General features: G+C 37.5%; 1 protein-coding gene across 3 annotated transcripts in view; it reads right to left on the minus strand.

The window, feature by feature from the left end:
• NXPH1 (neurexophilin 1) overlaps positions 1–21536 on the minus strand; it is a 141376-nt gene that overhangs the window by 44543 nt on the left and 75297 nt on the right. The window contains exons 1-2 of one of the 3 annotated variants that reach the window (XM_074863674.1): positions 10294–10311; positions 8984–9086 (exon numbers count right to left, since the gene is read on the minus strand). The exons of the other annotated variants lie outside the window; for them this stretch is intronic. Coding sequence (XP_074719775.1) covers positions 8984–9028 — 45 coding nt within the window. The 5' untranslated portion in view covers positions 9029–9086; positions 10294–10311. Of the gene's footprint in view, positions 1–8983; positions 9087–10293; positions 10312–21536 lie in introns of those variants that run through there. 3 annotated transcript variants of the gene reach the window in all.

Raw genomic sequence — 21536 nt, forward strand, 5'->3', positions numbered from 1 at the left:
TTTAACATAGATCACAGTGCCTTAGTAGTCAAGCAGTTTGCAATAATTTGTTTGTCTTCAGAATATTTTAAAATTAAAGGAGTGTCCTATTGCACAGCTGGTGGATGGAGGCACACATGACTTGACTCTGACTTGTGTTCAGTACAGACTTAGAATTTAGATTCTGCATTGAGTGCAGAATCACAGAGCGTCATCACTGGGACCACCCAGATTGAGTAAAGGTGGCAGAACTGCATCCCGATTTATTAAGATCGAAACTTGGAATGTAGAGTTCTGCAGTGTTTTAAAGGAAAAAAGAACCTTCCTCATAACCTTGAGTAAACTGCTTCAAATAAGCTCATAAAGCCCACTTACTAATACCCTTTCAGACCTGGGCTAGTTGGGTCTTTGTACCTCTGTTCTGCAGCAGGTATCCTAATTTTCTGATCAGCAAAAGATTTCCCTCTCCACCACTGGAGCAGGAAGGATGTTGGACAGGGACTATGAGAAGCTGGTCTCTGCTTCCAACGCAGAGCATCTCAGAGCTACTTCCAGATTGATGCAGGTACTTAAAATTATATCCTAGAGCAGAATTACTTTCCCCAGTGTACATGGGATGCCACAAAAACAAATCCTGAATTCCTGATTCCTGATCCTATACCTTTGGCTTGTGATATAATCTTTCTTGATCGGTTCTAAATAAGTTTGAAAGGCTGGTCTCAGATGATGTCCAGCTAAATTCTGCAGAGAGCTTAAAATTAAAGGTGCCTGATCTAAGATGCGCTGAAAACACTGGGGAGTAATTTCCTACAGAAATTGCAGAGCAAGTATGTACACACACCTGCTTGCAAAAATAAGAAAATCCTTTCCAGATACATGTACTCCATATACCTTTCAAGGCTGTAGAGTTAAAAAAAATCAAAAACACCACAAACAAACAAAACAAAAAAAACCCCACAAAACAAAAACAAAACCAAAATAATACCCACCAAACTCTCTTATTTTATTAGGAGATTTGTAAAAGTCTTGTTATAATTTCAATTTTCCATTCAGGTTGATTTATGGATTTCCCCCCTTGTTTATGGCTTTTTTAATGCTCCACTTTATAGAAGCCATGAATACATCAGGATTTGCACCAGGGACCTCATATAAGTAGCTCAACATCAGCTGACAAAACAGCAGTCTGATTTAACAAGATTTTTCTGCAGGTTCTCTCAATCTGCTTTGAAACAATTACAGAAGGTAGGGTCAGAAAGAAGGCTTAACCTAGAATTTTTTGCAGAGATTTTAGCAATGCCATGTTCAGAACTATTCTCCTGATCCCTATTATGTTGTTAGCCCAGCAGAGGAAAGAAACAGTTTAAAACATGTCACAGTAGGAGCTGTCTTAATATTATTAGATCACTGATGGCAGATATGAAATATTCTAGCTTTGTTGTAGTGTTTGAAGGCTTGTACAGAATTGTTAAATAAATCAACATGATTTTACTTTCTTTTTCTTTTTCTAGAAAATAAAATAAACATGAAGGGATCACTGCATGCCCCTGTTAACACAGAGTCAAAGTCTGTGAATGTATCATGATGGTAGATGCTGTAATGAATAAAAGGCCTGGTTGTTGGACTATTTTTTTTAAATTGGGTCATAGTAGGTCATTCCTAAATCTCCAGGCAATCAACATGAACTATTTTTACACAGATGCAAAGAAGTATTATGAATATTCAAATATGATCTAATTAATTTTCTAACAGCCAATGCCTTTTTCTGCCAGAGCACAGATTATCATAGGTTTATCCTTCAAATTTGAGAAAGAAAAATCATAACAATCTAAATCATTAAAAAAACCTTCAAATTATGAAATGGAAGTCCCCTGTAAGGATAATAACAAACAGTTCACAGGCTTCTTAAGCTAGAGGGACAAAAATACCTTTAACCTTGTAAAACTTTGAGTTATAATCATCTGATTTTTTTTTTCCATAAACTGGTATGATTTTTATCAGGACCAGAGAAGCTTATAATCTATTTATAAAATTCTTTAGGCTTTCACAAAAAACCTTTTCTGGTTTTTGATGTTTTGATCCTCATGTTGAAAAATCTGTAAACTAATATATGTCACTACATACGTGATAACAGTACAGACATATCAGCAATATAGAATAATCTCCCTACATACAACAGATGCCAATTTTTATGTTTTGTTCCTGGTTACTACAAAAGAGAAAATGCCAGCCCTGTATGACAGCAAGCAATGTGGCTTCTAGTCCTCAGCAGTAAATATACCTGGAATATGGACAGAAGTGGCACACAGCCTGAACATCCATCACCATTTTGATAGTTTGAAGTGCATCTGGTCCTTTGGAGTATATTTGCTGTGATTACCCAGTTCAAGTCTTTTCCAGCTATTGTATGTGTCATCAAATGACAGTAATGAAAATAACTGCAGCCATTATTATAGGGTTTAGGACTTTGCCATCTGTTGAATATTAGCCTTTGCCTTCCCCCAACTGGCATGCTGTCGTGCCAAAATCAACACATAAGCAGTGTCACCATAGTACACTTGTATACAATTGTATAGCTCTTTTGTCTCCACATATCCCAAGAAACGCCGCAAACCAGTGTTAATAGAGCCAGTAATCACCAAGAAAACAGGTCAGACAGAATAAATGTAGTTCAAGCACTGACACCCAAACACCATAGAGTGTAGAGCTGGGCACTGCAGTCAATATTTATCATTGCAAGATATGCACGCATTAAAATCTAATGCAACTGTGTTAAGCATAAATTAAAATCTGGTAGTCTCAAACCCAGATCCTAACAGATTTTTTACTTTGCAATCAACATCTGTAAAGAGTCTTAGGTGGAAGGTAATGTAGGGTATTAGCATAATACCCTGTAGGACAATTAAATAGTGTATTCATAGAGCTATCCTATAAAATATCAATATTTGCCCTCATATACAATAAAGCATGAGAAGTGTCCCAGCAAGTGAATGCCAGAAATGACTGCCCAGACCTCAGACCATTAAAATTTCTCTTGTCTTCTGAAGGTTCAAGTCCCTTTGAAGATAAAAGGGGATAAAAATATTCTGCAGAAAAATGTAGCAGAAATTCCCTGAGCTTAAAGATCTCATCAGTCACAAGACTGATGGAGCAGGCTGTATCATCCATAGAAATACGTACATTCCCACTGCAGCTACCATGTAAGAGATCATTCTAAAAAAAAAAAAACACCTCACTTATGCATTATCACTTGCTACACCCCAGATGATTAAGATGATTTTGTAAAATTCACATGGTACTTTCTGGCAAATGCTAAGTTTTAATGTACTTCAAAGACAGTATGTGACCATCAGTTTGAAAAAAAAAGTCAGGAAAAAGCACTGCACTGAATACTTTCAACAGGAATTCTAGTCAGCAGAAAATAACTCTATCAGATATAACAAACCAATCACCAAAGACCTTGTGAGTATTCATTGCCTGGTTTGGACTGACTAGGAAGGGAAGGCAAGAGAGAAAGATTGTTATATGAGGATGAAAAGATCTTTGGGAACATTCATATTAATCATTTCCTGCACAATTTTCTGCTTGGAATGTATCATCTGCGTTACATTTATTTTCAGAGGTTATTATTTTGGAAATGTTGTGACACTATGGTTTCATTCTCCAATCCGTAACAACAAGCTGAATGGAGGATAATGTCTCAATCTATCATCTTCAGCCAAGGAAGACATCTTAAATAACGGTGTCACAGTAGTGAATTTGACTGAAGAGGAAACACAGCCAGTGTGAAGGAGGTTTTTTCAAAAATTTTAATAGCAAAAGCTCTCCTTTCTTACTTCTGAAAAGTCATGTGAGCTGTGAACATGCATAGCAAAAAAAGTCCCACCTAAAACCACAAACAGTACTAAGAAAATCAAACATAATTCCACAACCTCCAGGCAGACCACAGAACACAAAATGCAGCCTGATGTTTCCTGAGAAACCACCTCCAGTTCCATACTCAACTAATCAGAGTTGTTAGTGTCATATTAAAATAAAACTGTAGTAGCTTAGAATTCATAACCTTACCAAGAACGTATTATTACTTGAACTTCCAAAAAAGCAAAAGAATATGGTGCTCCAGCAAACGCTCTAACCATTAAACACTTAGTATTGTTCTTTCAGAAACAAACCAAAGGTTACTATTAGTACTACAGTTTTCAGTTGTACAGGTATTATGAACTGTAACTGCAGTCCCTGTTTTTTAAGACAGCTGATCTAGCAGCCTATTGACTGCTCAGAGAGAAAAGAGGTTTAGAGCAACAGAAATCAGCTTCTCTAAATCTGTTTCCTTAATTCAAGGCTCTAGATGACTTTCAAGTCATCTTTATAACCTTGAGTTCTTAAATTACATAAACTGAGCAGCAGAGGAAAGATGCATTAAAACATGTGTGGAACCACGGCCAAGATTTTCTTTTGATTTTCCTACCAGTTCCTTTTCAGCTTGCTGATAAGTCTGCACATTTCATTAGTATTGTCCCTATTATCATTATCTGAGTTTTTATTTTTTAAAATAGATGAAAAGTGTAGAAGAGAGTAGCTTGCTTCTTCCAGCCCCACTATTGTTGGAGCGCATGATTTTCCAAAATATGGGAGGTGAATCCTCTGTCAGGGAGGTTATAAAAGAAAACAAGTGAGCCTAGAACATCCAGAAGAGCTGATACCTTGAGGAGTAAAGTGATCAGCCACCAATATGGTGAAGACTCATTTTCAGTTCCTTTTCATACTCTCCCTACATTAATGCACTATAAGATAGTAGCTCTCTTGGGTTTCAGCTCTCTCTCCATCTATTTCACTGGTTTTAATCAGAAGTTCAGCCCTAGAGGAAAGAAATCTTCTCATTTAGGCGTACTGAAATGTTTACTGTGAAAAATTTTGGCTTCAATAAATTGGTATTTTTTTAAGACATATCATTTCATCAAAATATGCCTGAGCAGTGTAATTTTTCAGAATCAGCTGGATCAGAAAAAAGCAGGATAAACTCGGACCCTGTACTGGACGCAGAGCTACATGCAACTCACACTTCACCATAGCTCTGTGGGAACTGTAATCAGGCTAAGTGTTGTAAAATGTAGCTGTAATTATTTGTAGATGAAAAATTCCAGCTACAGTTATTTCTTGAATCAAAATAGAGGATGAAGAATTTGAGGGTGCTCTGTTAAACTAAGACTATGTAGTGTAATGTTTGTCAAGGTTGTCTTGCTCAGGATTTTTTGTAGTTGCTTTTATAGGATAGAGTAGAAATAACATTCTGCACACAGCTTCTTCATATTCAAATGCAAAGCCGTGGACAATTCAAAATGCTGCCAAGTAAAATAATGCTACAGGCCATCTTCACTGATAGAAGCACAGCTGGATTGAGAACCTTCGCTGAGATCTCCACTAGAGCATGGGAGTACAAAGATTGGAGAAATGGCCACATAAATGTGCAATGGGCAATCTGCTGTGATTTCTAAGGATACAAAATTGGACTAAATTAGAGAAAATTATAAATCCAGACTATTTACCCATCTGTGGAGCCAAAATGCAAAGTACTGGATTAGACAATAGGTCTAATAGTTTCATTAGACTTTGAAGCTGATTTATGGTTCACTATTTCCCCCATCCATCTGGGAATAACCTGGAGACAAAAGCCTTTATCTCATGTGGAAGGACACTAGGCTATATCATCTGCAGCTCAAAGTACAGAGAGCATGTTAGGTGAAGGGGAAATGTGATAGAAGCTACAAAGTAGATAAGACGCCAACTAGAAGGAAGTCTGTCTGGGGAATACACAAGGGAAAAAAAGAGGCTATTTATACTGCTACTCTGAAGAGGTGTATACTCCGTGGTTTTGGTATACTGCATAAACATATATGCACAATTCAGCTTAGCATTTGTTTCAACTCTCAGCTGACTACTAGCCATAAGATTAATCCCCTATTACAGATACAGACTTTCTGAAGACCACAAAATAGCTCCTGTTAACTAAGCCTGATTGACATCCAGACCCTCATTCTGATCTGATACTGAAATATATGTTTCTTCATTTCACACTGAAAACAGTTTTGCAAACATAAAAAAGATGAAATACTGACTTCACTATTACTTCTTGAAAAAGAATCAAAGCTTCTATCAAAAGAATTACTGTGATTCCCATCTGTTATAGGCAAAAGCCTATAAAATGAGTTGCATCCAACAAATATACCACACAGTAGGACTATGTGACATGTAAAAGTCTGAAAACCATATTAGCACAATTCAATGGTCATGAGGGGTGACATGAAATCAGACATATCTGCAGCAAGAGTTACAAAAATTATCCTGAATTACTTAGTAAATGCAGAGTTATTAAAAAAAAAAAAAAATAGAGAGAGGCATGTTTCTTTCTCAACTCTGTGAAAGATCTTGAGGTCCTAATAGACACAGTGAATCAATCAATACATCTATACAATCAGGAGGTATGGTAGTTATTACTCATTCATTATGATGTAGCCTTCTCTAAAGCCAAAATTAAGAGAACAGGAGTGAGATAATAAGAAAGGGCTGGCTAGTAGATTGACACATGCCATTGTGCTATATTAGATCAATTAAATCATCCAAATAGTCCTTTAAGGATAAATGGGTAGATGCTCAAATAAAATATCTGCACCATCTGATGGAGACATTGAAACAGCAATTCATCATTGCCTTCAATAGGAATGGCAATAAAGACTGAGCAAATGACAGATGTTCTATACAAAGTCAGTCACTGTAGAGGAATGCAAGAGAGTTTAACTCTTTTCAGTAATGACTGAAAAAACACCAAGCCAAAATTCCATGATTATAGACATATTATTCCTCTAGAAATAAATTCTCCTGCTGTTAGAATGGGCTAGTCTGCTCTGCCAAATTGTCCTGAGCACACAGCCTTGCCGCAAATAGACTATAAATGAAGTTACTTTTTACCAGCAGCAAACCTTGTAGTAACTACTTACTACAGGTCACTTTTTGGTTAAAGAGGAATGTATTCAAGCACAAGAGCCATGGCACCACTGGAAGTGGCTGGAAAGGGTGAGGAACATGCATCACTTATCTACCAACTTAATTTAAAAGGTTGCTGGAAGGAAGTTTGAAGAAGTTGTAGTAGTCTCAGGTTCACACTAATTCTACAAGTGATTCTCAAAGAGACATTAAACCACCCATGCCTGCTGAACAACTCTTGCATTGTTCATTTTCACCATGTCACATCTGCTACTTTCTTTTCCCCAACTGTGCTCTAAAACTGTGAGTTGTGTGTTCCTTGAGAGCCAAGAAATTATTTAGAGGGGATCACAAGGTCTGAAGGGATTATTTCATGATGTTTTAAGTCAATCCAAGTTTGCCCTGCTGTCAAAAAGAATGATCCCCCTTCCCATGGCCTCAGATTGTGATTTCCTCCTTTTCATCCACTCTAACACTAAATGGAGTCATGCAAGGAGCCACATCAGTTTACTGACCCAAAGGAAAACTTCTAGTTTTTGGACGGTTAGTTTTCAGTGTAAGCCATCACACAATCACATGTTCACTAGTGCCAGCACAACAAGCAGGCAAGGCTGGAGGGAAGGGCAGGACCACCCTTTTCTTCATGCTGGTCATAGACTAGCATAAGTTGAACATTCCACTACTGTCTTAGAAGAAGCACTGTTATTTAGCAGCAGTTCAGTTCTCCCCAGAGCAAGGAAGTGAAAAGCTACTGTTAATTAGTAGCTGCAAGTGTTTACACTAGCCAGGGAACTACTAAATGCTTGTAATTTCGGGCAGAAGCTCAGATCCTACAGGACCAAGTGCATATTTACAACATCAGCCAGTGATTAGAATTGATTGTCATTCCCCAGCCTTGAGGAACAGAGCTACTGCCAAATGCCCAGATCACACAGGTGCAGGGGAGCCCAAAAGGGTCTCTCAACTTCAGAAAGCTTAAAATAAGGGTTCTTCCATCAGATGAGAACCCCTCTTCTTTCCATGGATAAGGACCCAGAAAGAAGCAGAAGTTGAGTGTTCCTGCAGGCTGTGGAATATCAGCGATTTTCCATCTCTGAATAGTTCTGGCAAAAGATGCTAACTGCATATAAAGGTTAGTAGATGTTTCAGCAGTCAGTGACACCTCATAGAAAAACTTAGATGGCCTGCAGTAACAACACTCAGGGCAATGAAGAGTATTCTATAAGCTAGAGACTTTCTGACAAGGGAAACTATTAGGTCCCTGTGGGCCATACATCACCTCTGCAATGGGAGAACAACTACCCTGGCTCACTATCAGCCATTCAAACTCTTTGCACAGCTATGGACTCAGGTTTTCCAGGTAAAATTGCAGGGCTTGAAGGAAAATTAGGATCACTGGTGTGATAAGCAATAAGATCTTTGCATGTTTCACTGAAGATGGCAAAATCCCAAGTCTTGACTAAAGAAAAAGTTGCTGGAACTAAGTCAGGGAGGAAGTCAAACAAAATATCCAAAATCAGCGAATGCTTGTACACGCCCACTTGAACACCACCAAGCCAGTGTCAATAAAGCTTTCAGTGCATCCGTGTTGGGATTTTCTCATTTATGCAGAACATCAGCATCTTCCAAAACAAACTCTCCTTCTCCTTGCAAAAGTACAGGAAAATGTTTCCCTTCCTTTAATTATCCTACCAATTAAAAGGTAGAATATTGAAATTAACTAGAGAACATTTTGTGCTTTCCCTATTCCCAAATATTTCCTTGCTTCTCACTTGTTCACCTCCTTTTTCATGGACATGTAAGCTAATTCTTCAGAAGTACTCATCAGCAAAGACCCTTTTGAGTGCCAAGGTTTTCAAAATCTCATTTCCCAGAAACTTTATAGGCATGCATTATAACACCTGCCAATAGCACCTCAGATGAGAATTTTGGTAAAGATGGACCCTAATTAATATTTAAATGGAGTATTACACAGTGAAGGTGTTGAATTTAGTCTACAAAGCAGCCTGCAACTGTTCGGACTTACCAGAGAAGAGGTTTTTTTCTTAGACAATCCAGCAGCTATTTCCATATTCCAGATTTCTCCTAACTATGCGTTGTGTTGGCAGAATGACAGTCTAACTGTAGTGCTATCGTCAACATAGAATACAAAAGGGGAGTCAGCTTGATAGGTTAAAGAGACAACCAATGGAAAGAAACATAAGCAATTAATTACGGAGTGCTGCATTTCCTGAATTTATTCATTGGTTAAATATAAAATGATTGTGTGCTTTCTTTTTTTCACAAACTGATTGCTTTATTTTTTTAAAATATACTTAAGGAAGTTCTGTGTAGACTCTGTAGTCCATTTATCTTTACCATATATAACAACAGCAACAATGTGAAATTCAGGATTTTCATTATATTAAATATCATTGCAGAAGAAATTATTTGCTTTGAAGTCAGACCTTTTGGTCATTTGGTCATCATTTCCATTATCCATCAGGAAGATTCAGTCACCTCACTTGTCTTAGCTCTGTCCCTGTATCATACAACTGCCATTCTGTATCCTCTGGCAGAGGCAGTCCTTGAACTCCAAACTGTTGGAGAGTGTAGATGTTCTGGGGAGGCATCACCGTATGCCTGTTTTAGATATTTCTAGGTATCTGGTCACTGTCTATATGGGCAGATGTTACAGAGCCAGATGTACCTTTAGATTTGACGCAATATAACATAGGCAAGAGATCTTATGATTCACGTTAGTATCTGCCCTCTGCAGCAACCTGCACTGCACCATAACTCAAAGATCACAATCAAAGCCATTTCAGTAGTAGACAAAAATTAGTAAGGGTCCCAAGAGCAGCTGACCTGTGGTAGTAACTGTCAGTAGATACACACAGATTTAATGTCCTTAGCCTACCCTTAATGCCACATTGAGAGTGAATCTTAAATTTTTCACTGAAGTGTGGCATTACCACAAGCTAAGGTCTTTCTAGGCAGAGTTAGTGGTTTCTCAGCTTACACCACTTTTGCCTCACCACATTTACAGCATGTTAGAACTGAAAATACTTTACTTTCAGAAGTGGAATATATTTAATTATGAAAAGTGTATATTAGTTTTTCTCTCTGTTGCAGACCTATGAGGCAACAGCATAATTTGTAAAAAGAAAGAATTGGAGAGTGCAGGCTCAAAGATGTGTGTAGTCTTCCAGGTAGATTAGCAGGGACAGATGTTAGGTCAGCTATGGCCAGACAGAGCAGTAAAGATTGCCCACTCTAAACAATCGTGGAGAAGTACTGCAGGAACAGCATCTTCAGAGATAAAGGGAGCTTTGCAGAAGCTGTGTTAAAATTTACTTGTCTGCAAGGGGAAGGTTCTCCATGTTTCCAGTCTGAAGTACTCGGAGAATTTCTCCATAAAGCACGCTTTCTTATGCTTTACATTGGGATAACTGAAACTTATTTTTATTTCTGTTCACCATTAGTTGACTTCAAAGGTATTTTATAAATGAGAAATTTCTGACAGTCAAAGCATCTATTTCCTTTATGGTCTGTTTTTACTTGCTGAAAGATTTTCTTATGAAAATTCTATTTCAAGATTTTCTTACATTCCTAATTTTGTACCTGTGAAAAGAAAAGCATACACAGAATATTAATCAAGCCCTAATTCTGTCTTTAAGGTCAAACAGGATTTCTGAAGTTGATATATTTGACAAAGTCATATCCACATCTTAAAAGCAGATATGAGAAATGCCAAATTATTCCAGTTCTAACTGCAAAGCCAAGAGAAAACACCTTTGCACAGAACATTTCTGTTGTTTTCGATAAATTACTCAAGTTCATTTTCCATGGTAGATAGTGAATATACAATAACAGTTTCAACTACAATGCCATAAGTGTTGTGTTACCATAAATTAACTCACTTACCAGTCAGCAACATCTGACAATGTACAAATTATTACCAGCAATTTTCTATCCCTCCCTCAGCACGGCATGTAAGAACAACAACCTGCCTTGCCTACTTGTGACATTCAACAGCTTTAGTAGAGGTATATCACAGTGCATTAATATTTCACTACCCCTTTTTGGCTTCATTCAGGGTGGGGAGTGTGTGGAAACCTGCATGGTTTTGCCATGCATTCTATTGCTCCAGATATACTGTTCTTTCAGTGTTCATGATTGTGTAAGATCAAGATGTCCTCCTTCAGGGAAAGAGAAGCCAACTCATTGAAGCAGAATATCACTGGATGGCCCATTCATCTGGCATTGTTGAAGTCCCCTGACAAACAAGAGTGTCCAGTAACAACTGATACTTGGACTAAGAGTAGAAAACATTATTTCTCATCTACTGAGCCCTAGAGAATCATTTCCCAAAAATTTGGTGGCCAAACCTCACTTCAGAAATTAGACAACATTTGCACCTTGCGATGTATTAGTGTGGACTCTGTAGTCCACTTTTATCTTTCAGTTTCCTCCTTGAGACTACTGTCCTAGGGAGCAAAGAATAGACTTGTCTCTAAGTCCAGCTGATAGCATGGTACAACCATATTGATTAGTGAAGGAAGAAATCATGGTCGGCCCTGCTGCTAGCTTCTCATAGGGGAAGGATGCATTAGTACTAATGCGTTAATCTCCTTTGGAAAGGAAACAGGAGATAAGAGCCTCCTCCCAAGGAGAAAACATTGAAAAGGTCATATTTTTATAGCAAACTGAAGAGCAAATATGAGCATGGAGGCAATTTTGTGCCAAATCCTATTTTGAGTGCTTCTTTTTTGTTTTTCTGAAGCAAAAATATCGTCTGAGCCGATTTTTTTCATTTTTGTGCTTAGTCCATGGTTTACCACCTTTCATGATGAATAAAGTAAAATGTGGCTATTTTTTATGAAAAATTGCCTTTTGTACTTAAAGAAAATGTCCTTGTCATTTTTTGCATACTGCTTAGTTCAAAAGGAGTTATTTGGCAAGCTTCAAATGCTGTATGTATGTAGTCAAAGGGGAAGATTTCATACTTGAATGAGTTTAGAAGTAGTAGATAAGACACAAATGCATTAACACATAAAATCAACATATTCTAGAATGTAAGTCATAGCTACATCTATGAGCCAATGTGGAACACGTTATTTATAAAAATTCTGATTTAATGCTCCAATGCAAAAGGACTACAAGTATGCTTAAGGTACTAGAACGTCAAGGCTTCAGGTACTGATCCAGCTCTGTGAAGGCAACAAGAAGTCTCTGGGTATTGAATTAGGTACTAAACACATAGAAAATGCATCCTGGCATCCTGGGAAGTGCTAAAATGTGTTTAACAATCAAAACAATTTCCTTGTCTTTTCAGCACTTCTGATCAAACCTTACCACTATGCAAACACAGATGCAGTTAGGTTACTGATTACACAGTCAACTAATTATTAAAAAAACTCCACCACCATGCCATTTTCTTTAAAATATCATACCAAACATGACACTTTACTATTTTTGCTTTTTAAATGTACGTGTTTACATTTTTAAAGGAAATCACTCTTAAAAAAATATCCTTTAAAATAATATTTTTGTGACATTAGATTAAGAAATTCATACTCACCAAAACATCAAGCAATTCAATGTTATGATTCCCGTGGCAAATACAACATCCACATTGCACACAGGACTGAAAATAGCTGCCAAAGGAAGTATTAAAAAATTCTCTGCAAGGTAAAAGGGAACCAAGTTAAAATCCCTGTGAGAATCATCACTTTGAATTCCTTGACTACTCTGTGCATGTACATTCTTATCATGACATCGCACAGACATAATTTTTTGCATTTCATACTACACTTTCACTACATTTGTAACACCAGAATATTTCACTGTGAATGCTAAGAACTGGATTCTGATACCTTGTTCTTATGGAAAAGGCTTACAAGAGCAGAAGCTGAGCTGTATTAATTTATTGTCATGATGAAGGGGATAGTGAGAATCAGAACTGACACTAACTCTTTCCATTTTCTTCGCTACTTTTTGATTGCAATCATTGTGGTCTCAACGGATGTCATATCCATAACAGGCACACCGGCATTTGAAGCAGTTTATTGAGGCTGGAAAACAATTCTGATAAAAATGTGCTGCTGCCAGAACTTGGCATATTAGTGTGTCTGAAAAGATTGCCAAGATTGGCATTTTGCCTATGTTGCCCAGGGCCACAGAAGATTGACACAAACTAAAAATAGTTGAAAAGATCAAATGTGTTTGTTCTATGAGGCACTTTTCTCTTCTTTTAAAACACAACTTGCCTGTCAGACCACAAGTGCCTAATACGACAAGGTGCTGATGAGTTCAGGAATGCTGGTGGGGATCACAAGGGTTTTGAACGGTTTGAAAGCACTCTACAGAACTGGACCTATAGCACATGTTGATATGCAAAATGTTACGTACAAAGTTGAATTCTAAAAAGAGCCAAAGGAGTCAGAAAAGCATATCTCAGTGAAATTCATACATCATTTAGAAGTTGATGGAGAAAATTAAAAGCAGGGGCTTAGTATTTGGTCAGGTTTTTGATCAAGTATTAAGTGCTGTGGCCTTCCTATACCCACGGAAAATTCAAAACTTGAGACACACACAATCTGAGTAATAGTACATGGTACGCAATTCTCCCTGGTTTCAAAAAGACCCTCTTCAGATTTTTGAAAAGGTAAAATTGTGTTTGCCCCATGTGTCACAGGACCATTTGGATGGATGCAGACAGACATACACAAAATTATTCATTTCCTTTCAATTTTTAAATCATTTTGCTTCTAGTGTTTTGTGCTTTCCTCCTGTAAGTCATCATAAACCAAAGTTATACAGGTAAAAATGTGTGTAGAATGCCAATTTCCAAATCAATTACAATTGCCTATTGAGACAGATGTAACAAGCTCACAACCAATATCAACAGAGAATATTTCAGAATGTAAAGATTACATTTTTAATTGACTATTCTAGGATATGAAGGAAAGATAAGCATGGGACAGCATTCTAGTGAACATTTTATAAATAGAAGAAGATGTTCACTCTGAGTTCAGATGATTACTAACTGTGAACTCTTTAAAAACTTTAGAAGTTAATACAGTCTTGGAGAAGAAAGAACCTAGACTATACACAGAAAGTAGTAGGTTGGGCAGTCTTCCAATATTTACCAATTCTGACAGTTTCTGCCCAGATCTTTACCTAAATTCTTTTGAACCAGGAGAACTTTGTAATTTACAAATTCATATTGCATAATTGCAAAAACTCATGGGAATTTTAGGTTCCTTATAGTAGGTTTTCATAGAGCTGCCAGAACCTCCTCTTGGATTTTGTACATACAGATGATATAATTGCTTCAAACTAAAATCTGAAGGTTTCTGGCACCTGAAGGAACTAAAAGGATAGCAAAACTTTAAGTGACTTCAGAGAGGTAGAACCAGGATCAAATTTCCTATCAATTCCAATTAAATTTTACATGGAATTAATACAAAATTAGGTCTGTAGGCTACGAATCTGTCTCTGTGGAAGGATACTGGGTGTTTGACAAGCAAGAAAAGCATTCTCACTAGAAAGCTGTTTCTAGTAACCAGTTATAATGGGAGCAGGACTGTATCTGAGAGACATGATTTTCAAAGCCACTGCCACTCAGCTGTGGAAGATTGTGGGTTCAATTTTTTTTTAATCTGATACAGACTAAGTACTGAGTTTCTCAAGAGAAGTAAATACGAAATTTTTTTCTGAAGAGCCAATAAAACTTCATTCTACAAACTTCCTTCAAATGCTGATCCACACATTTCTAGTTACTGGTTGTTGGGCAGCTGCCAAGTCATCACAGTGACTGACATCTTTTTCCTTTCCCCATATACTTTTGACTTTAAAAAATGCTTATTTGGTGCATCACTAGCAGTTTTCTAAACACTGGTTACTCTGCCCTACAGACCTCTGAGTGAAATTAGACTCTCCTGGCCCATAGAGGCAGATTCTCCATTTATTATTTCTGCAATATCGGCTCTCCCTGCCTCTTCCAGAACAACAGCGGGGTGGATGCTACAAATCACAGACCCCATTGAACTTTCATATTTACAGCCCTCTTCCCTGATACTTGCAGATATTGTGGCATAGAGTAATAATAAATAATGCTCTTGATGTTGTAGTACAAATAGTTCTCCAAAAACTCTTCAGTTAGCCTTCTCTCTTTTTCCCTTCCTCTCAGGACGGATTATGTGTTCTTCTGAGGAACACATTTGATACGTCCATCAAGTTTTCTTCTTCATTTTGCTAGCAGTAGTGGAGCTTGTCTCTGCTGGTGGCTGTGATTGCATCTGCATGTTATTGACCTATTACTTATAGAGATTGTTGGCATATGTGGATGACTTACTACTAGAAGTTTCATACTTAAAGTTGGCCATATGGGAAATAGCCCCGTGATTACTGGGAAAGAGGTTAAAGATATCAATGCAATTTTGTTGTCTCCACTGAGGGATTCATGGATTGTAAATGACCTTTCTTGTGTCTCAGTATCTACATAGCTAGAAATATATGTTAACAGAGAGCTGTCGCCAGTCTCGTGCAGTAAGAGACATCCTGATCCAATTAGATTGTCACTGATGGATTCATGTTTGCAATACATTTTGGTCCCCAATTTGTACTCTGGACAAAAAACTAATTCCAACTTTCACCAGTTCTTCATAAATAAAAACATACAAGCACAATAAATGCACGTTGTTAGTGAAACAAGAGGATACAGTGGTACTTTTAGTTTCTTCCATATTATTGCACAGCTGTCACTAAAATAAGAAGAAAGCTATTTGAAGGGACATTTTCACTTTACATGTGCTAAAGAGAGAAGTTATTAAAATGTTCTCTATCATGAAAATTTGTAGTATATCTGATTTTATGCCCTCTCTTTAAAAGTAATGAGGAGTTTTCCTGCTAAACCAAATGTTTTGATCACAAGGTGAAGCAGAGCAAAATTTATCTCATGCCGTGTTCATGAACGGCACTTAACACAAAGGTTTCTAGGGCTGGGGTCTCTATTTTCTGTCAAAATAAAAATATTAATGCACAGTAGATCTTTTTAGCAGTTACACATTTAGACATGTTCCAGTGTTCAAGCACATTTTCACAAGCAACAGACTTTACCTATCTACTCTTACACAGGACTCCAGACAACTGTGACATCTACCTTGGAGTCAATTACAAAACCTTACTGAAGTGGAGGGCTCAGACCTAAGACCTAAAAGCTACAAAAGCTTTATAAAGTTAACAACTCTCACCTGAATCATCATAACACTCAACACGCACACTCTACCTCAAATCCAATATAACGACACTGAGCTTAGACTATCCTTTGAGTTTCAATGTAAATCCCATTATCTTGCAATTGGGATAGATTAAGAATATACATACTAGCTGTGCCTGTTGATCAGATGACTTATGACTTCTGATCACTAAAGCAGGATCAGGATCAGGTCCCCAGGACTCAGTACAAAGCCTGTAGATAACTGTTGGAGCTTTACTATTAACTTACATAGAACCTAACTGAATAAGCATAATTAAGGACAAAATTGGCATGACATAGTTTTTCAAATGAAAATATTTCTGCTGTATTATTTTTTTGCAATATCAAAAGCCCACCAGCTGGGTTTATTAACACGAATGTAATGGTTATCCTCTCCCAACATTGCAGCCCCTCAAACTTAGCCTGAGACCTAGAAGACTCACAGTGTGCATCTGACTTAAAAATTACACTAGAATCAGATCTTACATGTTTAGATACCTGCTACATCTTGCTTTGCTGCACACTGTCATCAACACTCACACAGCACAGTGCCAGGTGCAGTTTCCTCTCCATTATACTATGCCTTCAAGTATGTTCTCTGAGATATCATTCTCACACTCTGGAAAAGGAAATTTTCAAAGACTTCTGAGAACATTTGAGACCTTCATAGAAAAGTTCTCCTGATATTGTTAGCAAATGTTGTCCCATAGCTGAAGGTACTGAAGGTAAAACTTGGTCTAATCAGTAAAGCAATCAGGTATGTCTATTAAAATACATTTTTGCTGAATTCAGCATGAATAGTCACCTGATCTCCTGAGAGGAGTTTTTGGTCTCATGAGAAAGGGACAGTTTATAGAGCTACTTTTCAGTCAGTGTTGAGCAACACAACTGTTCCTCCCTATAACTTGCTGTTGTTGTTGTGGCAAGTACTTAATTCTTTGCTTTTGTAAACAATGAATACAGTCATGCACTACTGCTCTACTTTACTGGGTTCTTTGTAAATCTATTATTTAACAGAAAAAGAAGAAAATATGAGAGTACTTTATCCTGGTTTATCGCAGCCCTTTAACAGCACTGGAAATGCTCCATTAAGAAATTGTAGTCACATTATTTGCTGTAGGATGGATTAATCAAAAAAAGAAAATTCCTTTAAAGGCATTAACCTTTGCAAAAAATTGCAGATGGCTGTAATGACAATTTGCATGCCTTATGTATTAAACAATGTATAAAGTGCCTGATCCAGCAAAAAATATACATAGCCTTATGGACCATGCAAGCTCTGGATGCTGGTTCCACAGCAGGTGAGTTGATATATTCAGATGAAAGGTCAAACTGCAGCAGAAAGCAAGTACCTCAAGTACAAGTTGTGAATGGACTCCCTGTGTCCATCTGCCACCAACCCTGGTCTCTAGATGGTCTGCCCACTGAGAGCCATGTGAATTACAAGACTTCTATTTCCCTGCTCCCCTCCTCTCCTCTCTCATTCCTTTCTTCTGTTCCTCGGGACTGTGAACAATACACTGCTTCTTCACAACCTGTCTTCACAGCTATCTTCTGCTTTCCTGCTCCTTAAATATGCAGAGCCAACAATAAACAAATCCACTGGCACAGGAATAACCTGGGTTTCAAAGCCAATCACCAACTCAGCGTAATTCATGCTGATACCTGTTTGTCCCTGATGACAATAACAGCATATTTCTCCATACCAAATAAGCTTTAAATGTCTGGATGTTTCATTATCATTATTTGGGTAATCAGAAGAGATCAACTTTGTCTAACGGTTTATCCTCATCCACTTAAACTACTTTGTGAGACAACTGACCCAAACTTTATCCTTGTAGTACATTTTCTGTACAGTATCTATACCAACACCCCATTCATATTTAGCAGTAAAAAGCAGAACTTTGAAACGGTTTGAAAGTAGTTCATATTGGCTCACAGAAGTGCCCATTATCCACAGGCTCAACTGGTGTCTGTATGAATGACTCAAATCTACTGTCTACAAAAGCGGACTAAAAAATGAGGTTCGAGGCATATCATCCTTTAAAATGGATTATTTTTAAAATTGTGTATTTCTGCTCTGTCCCAGGTGAAAAAAGGAAAAGAGAAGGCAGTAAAAAGTGAAGAAATACAAAGCACAGCTCATGAGAAATATTAAATATTTGCCCTAGGTTCAGTTGCAATTTTTGGTGGAGGTTGGTTGATATCTAGTTCTGTTTGTCAAAGCTTGATTCTTACAGGGAGGATTTCTAAAAATAGATACAAGAAAATATTACTTTTCCTTTCTCTAAATGCATGCAAACATTTCATTTACATGTTCTAACTAGCTACTGTGCATGCACATGCTTCATTATTGCAACCAATCATAACTCTACAGGTATTATTAAAAATCTTGTCATGTACATGGGAGGTTTTAAATCAGACAATTAATTACTTTTAGGAGTGGGGTACTTTTTCTAAGATGAAAAGAAACATTTAAGTTAGTCAAGATATCTTATTACTTCTCCATAATATACAGAGCTTTATGGAAAGATTAGGTTTATTAAGTCAGACTCACAATGCAGGCTTTCAACACTGCCATTTCCAATAAGTACACATTTGTTTAATATTAAAGTTCCCTTTCAAAACAAAGTAGTTAAGCCTACCCTCACATTTATACATCTGCAGTTTGTTTGATAACTTACAACATAATTACAGGCTGTCCTCCCACTAAATGCTGTATTCAGACTTATGAAACAAGGTGGTAAAATATGCACTGGAGTCTGAGTACTAAGCCCGTAATTTACCACAAGCACTAGGAAGAAAAGAAACGGAGGGGAACCCTGCTATTTAAACTGCTCAGTTATCATGTTTCCCTCCCCCACACATGCAGTAGCATATAACCCTTTCATATTTCAATTTTACATTTCCCAAACTGTCATCTTCTCATGTTTCAAGTTCATTTGAAATGCAATCTGTTTATCAGAGCAGCAGTGAATGCTTTTGCAGATCACGAGAGAGCTGTCTCTCCCCACTAACAAATAGGTCTGTGGCAAATGGGTTAGTGAAATAAAGCAGGCATTGCAGGGTTAAGAAAAGTGTCCAGAGAGTTATGGGAGGGAGAGGTGTTCAGCCCCTTTCTTACCTCTGGTGTTCAAGCAGTGAGAGTGTATCCTCCCTCTCTGTTGGAGATGCAGCTAAAATAACTAAGTAAAGTCCCATGTAGAACTGGAGCATGTGGAAAATGAGAGATTGACCTATTTCAGCCAAGTTTCTCACAGAGGGTGGCCCAGACCAGGGGATACACTGAAGAGGCCAGCCACCCAGTGCCCTGTGATGCTTACTGGGGGATGCCTCATCACTCCTATCCTTTCTGCAGGGCTGCTTGCTCAGGTAGAGAGCAGGGCTCACATGGTACCTGAACTTTGCCCTGCCTTTCCCTCCAGCCCCAGCTTGCAGGGTCCTTGGGGTAGGAAGATCTTATGCTCTCCTTTTCTCAGCAGCTGCAAGCCATTAGCCAGGAACAGTGCTTTCAGGCAATCACATTCTCTTTCTTTTTTTCTTTTTTTTTTTTGTCTGTTTTACTATCCCATCATACTTCACTAGCAATCACAGGTTCTGAATTGTGATTTTCTGTGATATGTACATGTAAAGCTTGCCTTGCAGCAGCGTCCTTAGAACAACTCCATTCTGTAAATACACCAGTTCACTTGGTGCTGCTCCAGCATTTGTCTCAGTCACTACCTACAACTGTAGCAAATTATCAAAGTTTTAGATTTTAAAAACTGAAAGTCACATCTTCACATATACTATTTACTAAACACATCTGTACTATAAAAAATAATTACTATTAAAGGCATACTTATTTTTCACTATGTTTTTTCTAACTTGTCGCCCCCCAAACCTGCATCATAAATATCAATGAAAACACAGACACTTTTAATTCCATTTTAGAATCTCTAAGCTACATTTGACAGGTTGCAAACATGAAAGAAGAATAACATCTTAAATGTAGGTGTATGACTTTCATAACAATAGCAGATTTGTCATGGAAGGGAGGGAGATAATATCCTGAAAGCTGGGTGCTTTAGTGTCCTTGTTTGCTAAAGCATGTCCATAAAGTGATCCAAAGAAACCTAGGTCCATCCCCACTTATTCTGGAGTATTGTGAAATATCAAGAAAATTAGAAAAGCATATTCAAACCCATTTACTCACTAAGCTTCCTCTTAGTTCTCATACCGCTTTACTCAAGGCCACCCACCTCAGATTTTTTTATGAGCTTTCAAAGATAAATAAAGGATGTTTTTCACATGCTAGAATCCAGACTGGTTTTGTCAACATGCTATACAAGCAGAAAAAAATGGTAAAGACACAAACTACCAAGAAGCTACTGAAATCTGTTGAAATTTTGTCTCCAGCAATTACATCCAAATGTGCAGCCTTACTGAGAGTCTACCTTCTATGGGAGCTAAACCAAAGTGGTATCTGACAATGTCTGAAATAATATGAGAACCTTTAAAGCACAGCTTTGAAAAGGTAACAGCTTTGAAAAGGTAACAGCTTTTCTGCTCTGTATGGATGCAACATCTAAAATGTGACTAGGACACTAGGCTCCCAATAGGTGTCCCTATTTCACTACAGTCACTTGAGCCAGGGCTCCTGTAGAACATTCAAGTCCCATCACCTCCTCTAGAAAAAAAGATTAAAAGGTGTTAATGGAAAAGACAGATATAAAAATACAGACAGAGAAAAGGGAAAACCAGAGGACTCCATGTTACTCTGTTTCTTCCGGTATTTTTTTTGCAAGCTCTTTTTCAAACTGTGTTGAAGAGCTGAGAAATTCAGTGCAAGTGTTGCAATATCAGCAGAAAAATATGGCACTACTGTAAAAGAAAGGATGTGAGGGAGCCTGTCAAAGTGCTTGATTCTTAAAAAATAAATCAGACTTATTTTTAAAGTAAAGTTCCTATATAAAATACACTACAATTTACATATGTGTACCTCACTATTATGTGAAAAGCTGGCCACTTGCTTGACTGAGTGCCTATATAATCTGAATCATAGCACGTATGATTTATGCTTCCTTCCCTAAGCCTTTCCCCAGAAAAATGACTCCTTGGACATATAGTGCAATACTCCAGCTGTCCTTCTCTTCTTTCCCCATCTATCAATTACCCAGAAAATATTCTTCAATGCAGTGGTGAAACATGAGCTGTGATATATTAAGGCCACCTAGAAGAGAGACGTTCTCTATGACACAGGTTTTTATTTGGGCACTTAATTCCTTTAGGTTTTGTATCATTGCCTAATTAAAGACTGTCTGTATTTGAAATAGAATCAATTAAAACAAGAATG

Source organism: Strix uralensis, chromosome 1 (assembly GCF_047716275.1).
Source record: "Strix uralensis isolate ZFMK-TIS-50842 chromosome 1, bStrUra1, whole genome shotgun sequence".
Lineage (NCBI taxonomy): Eukaryota > Metazoa > Chordata > Aves > Strigiformes > Strigidae > Strix > Strix uralensis.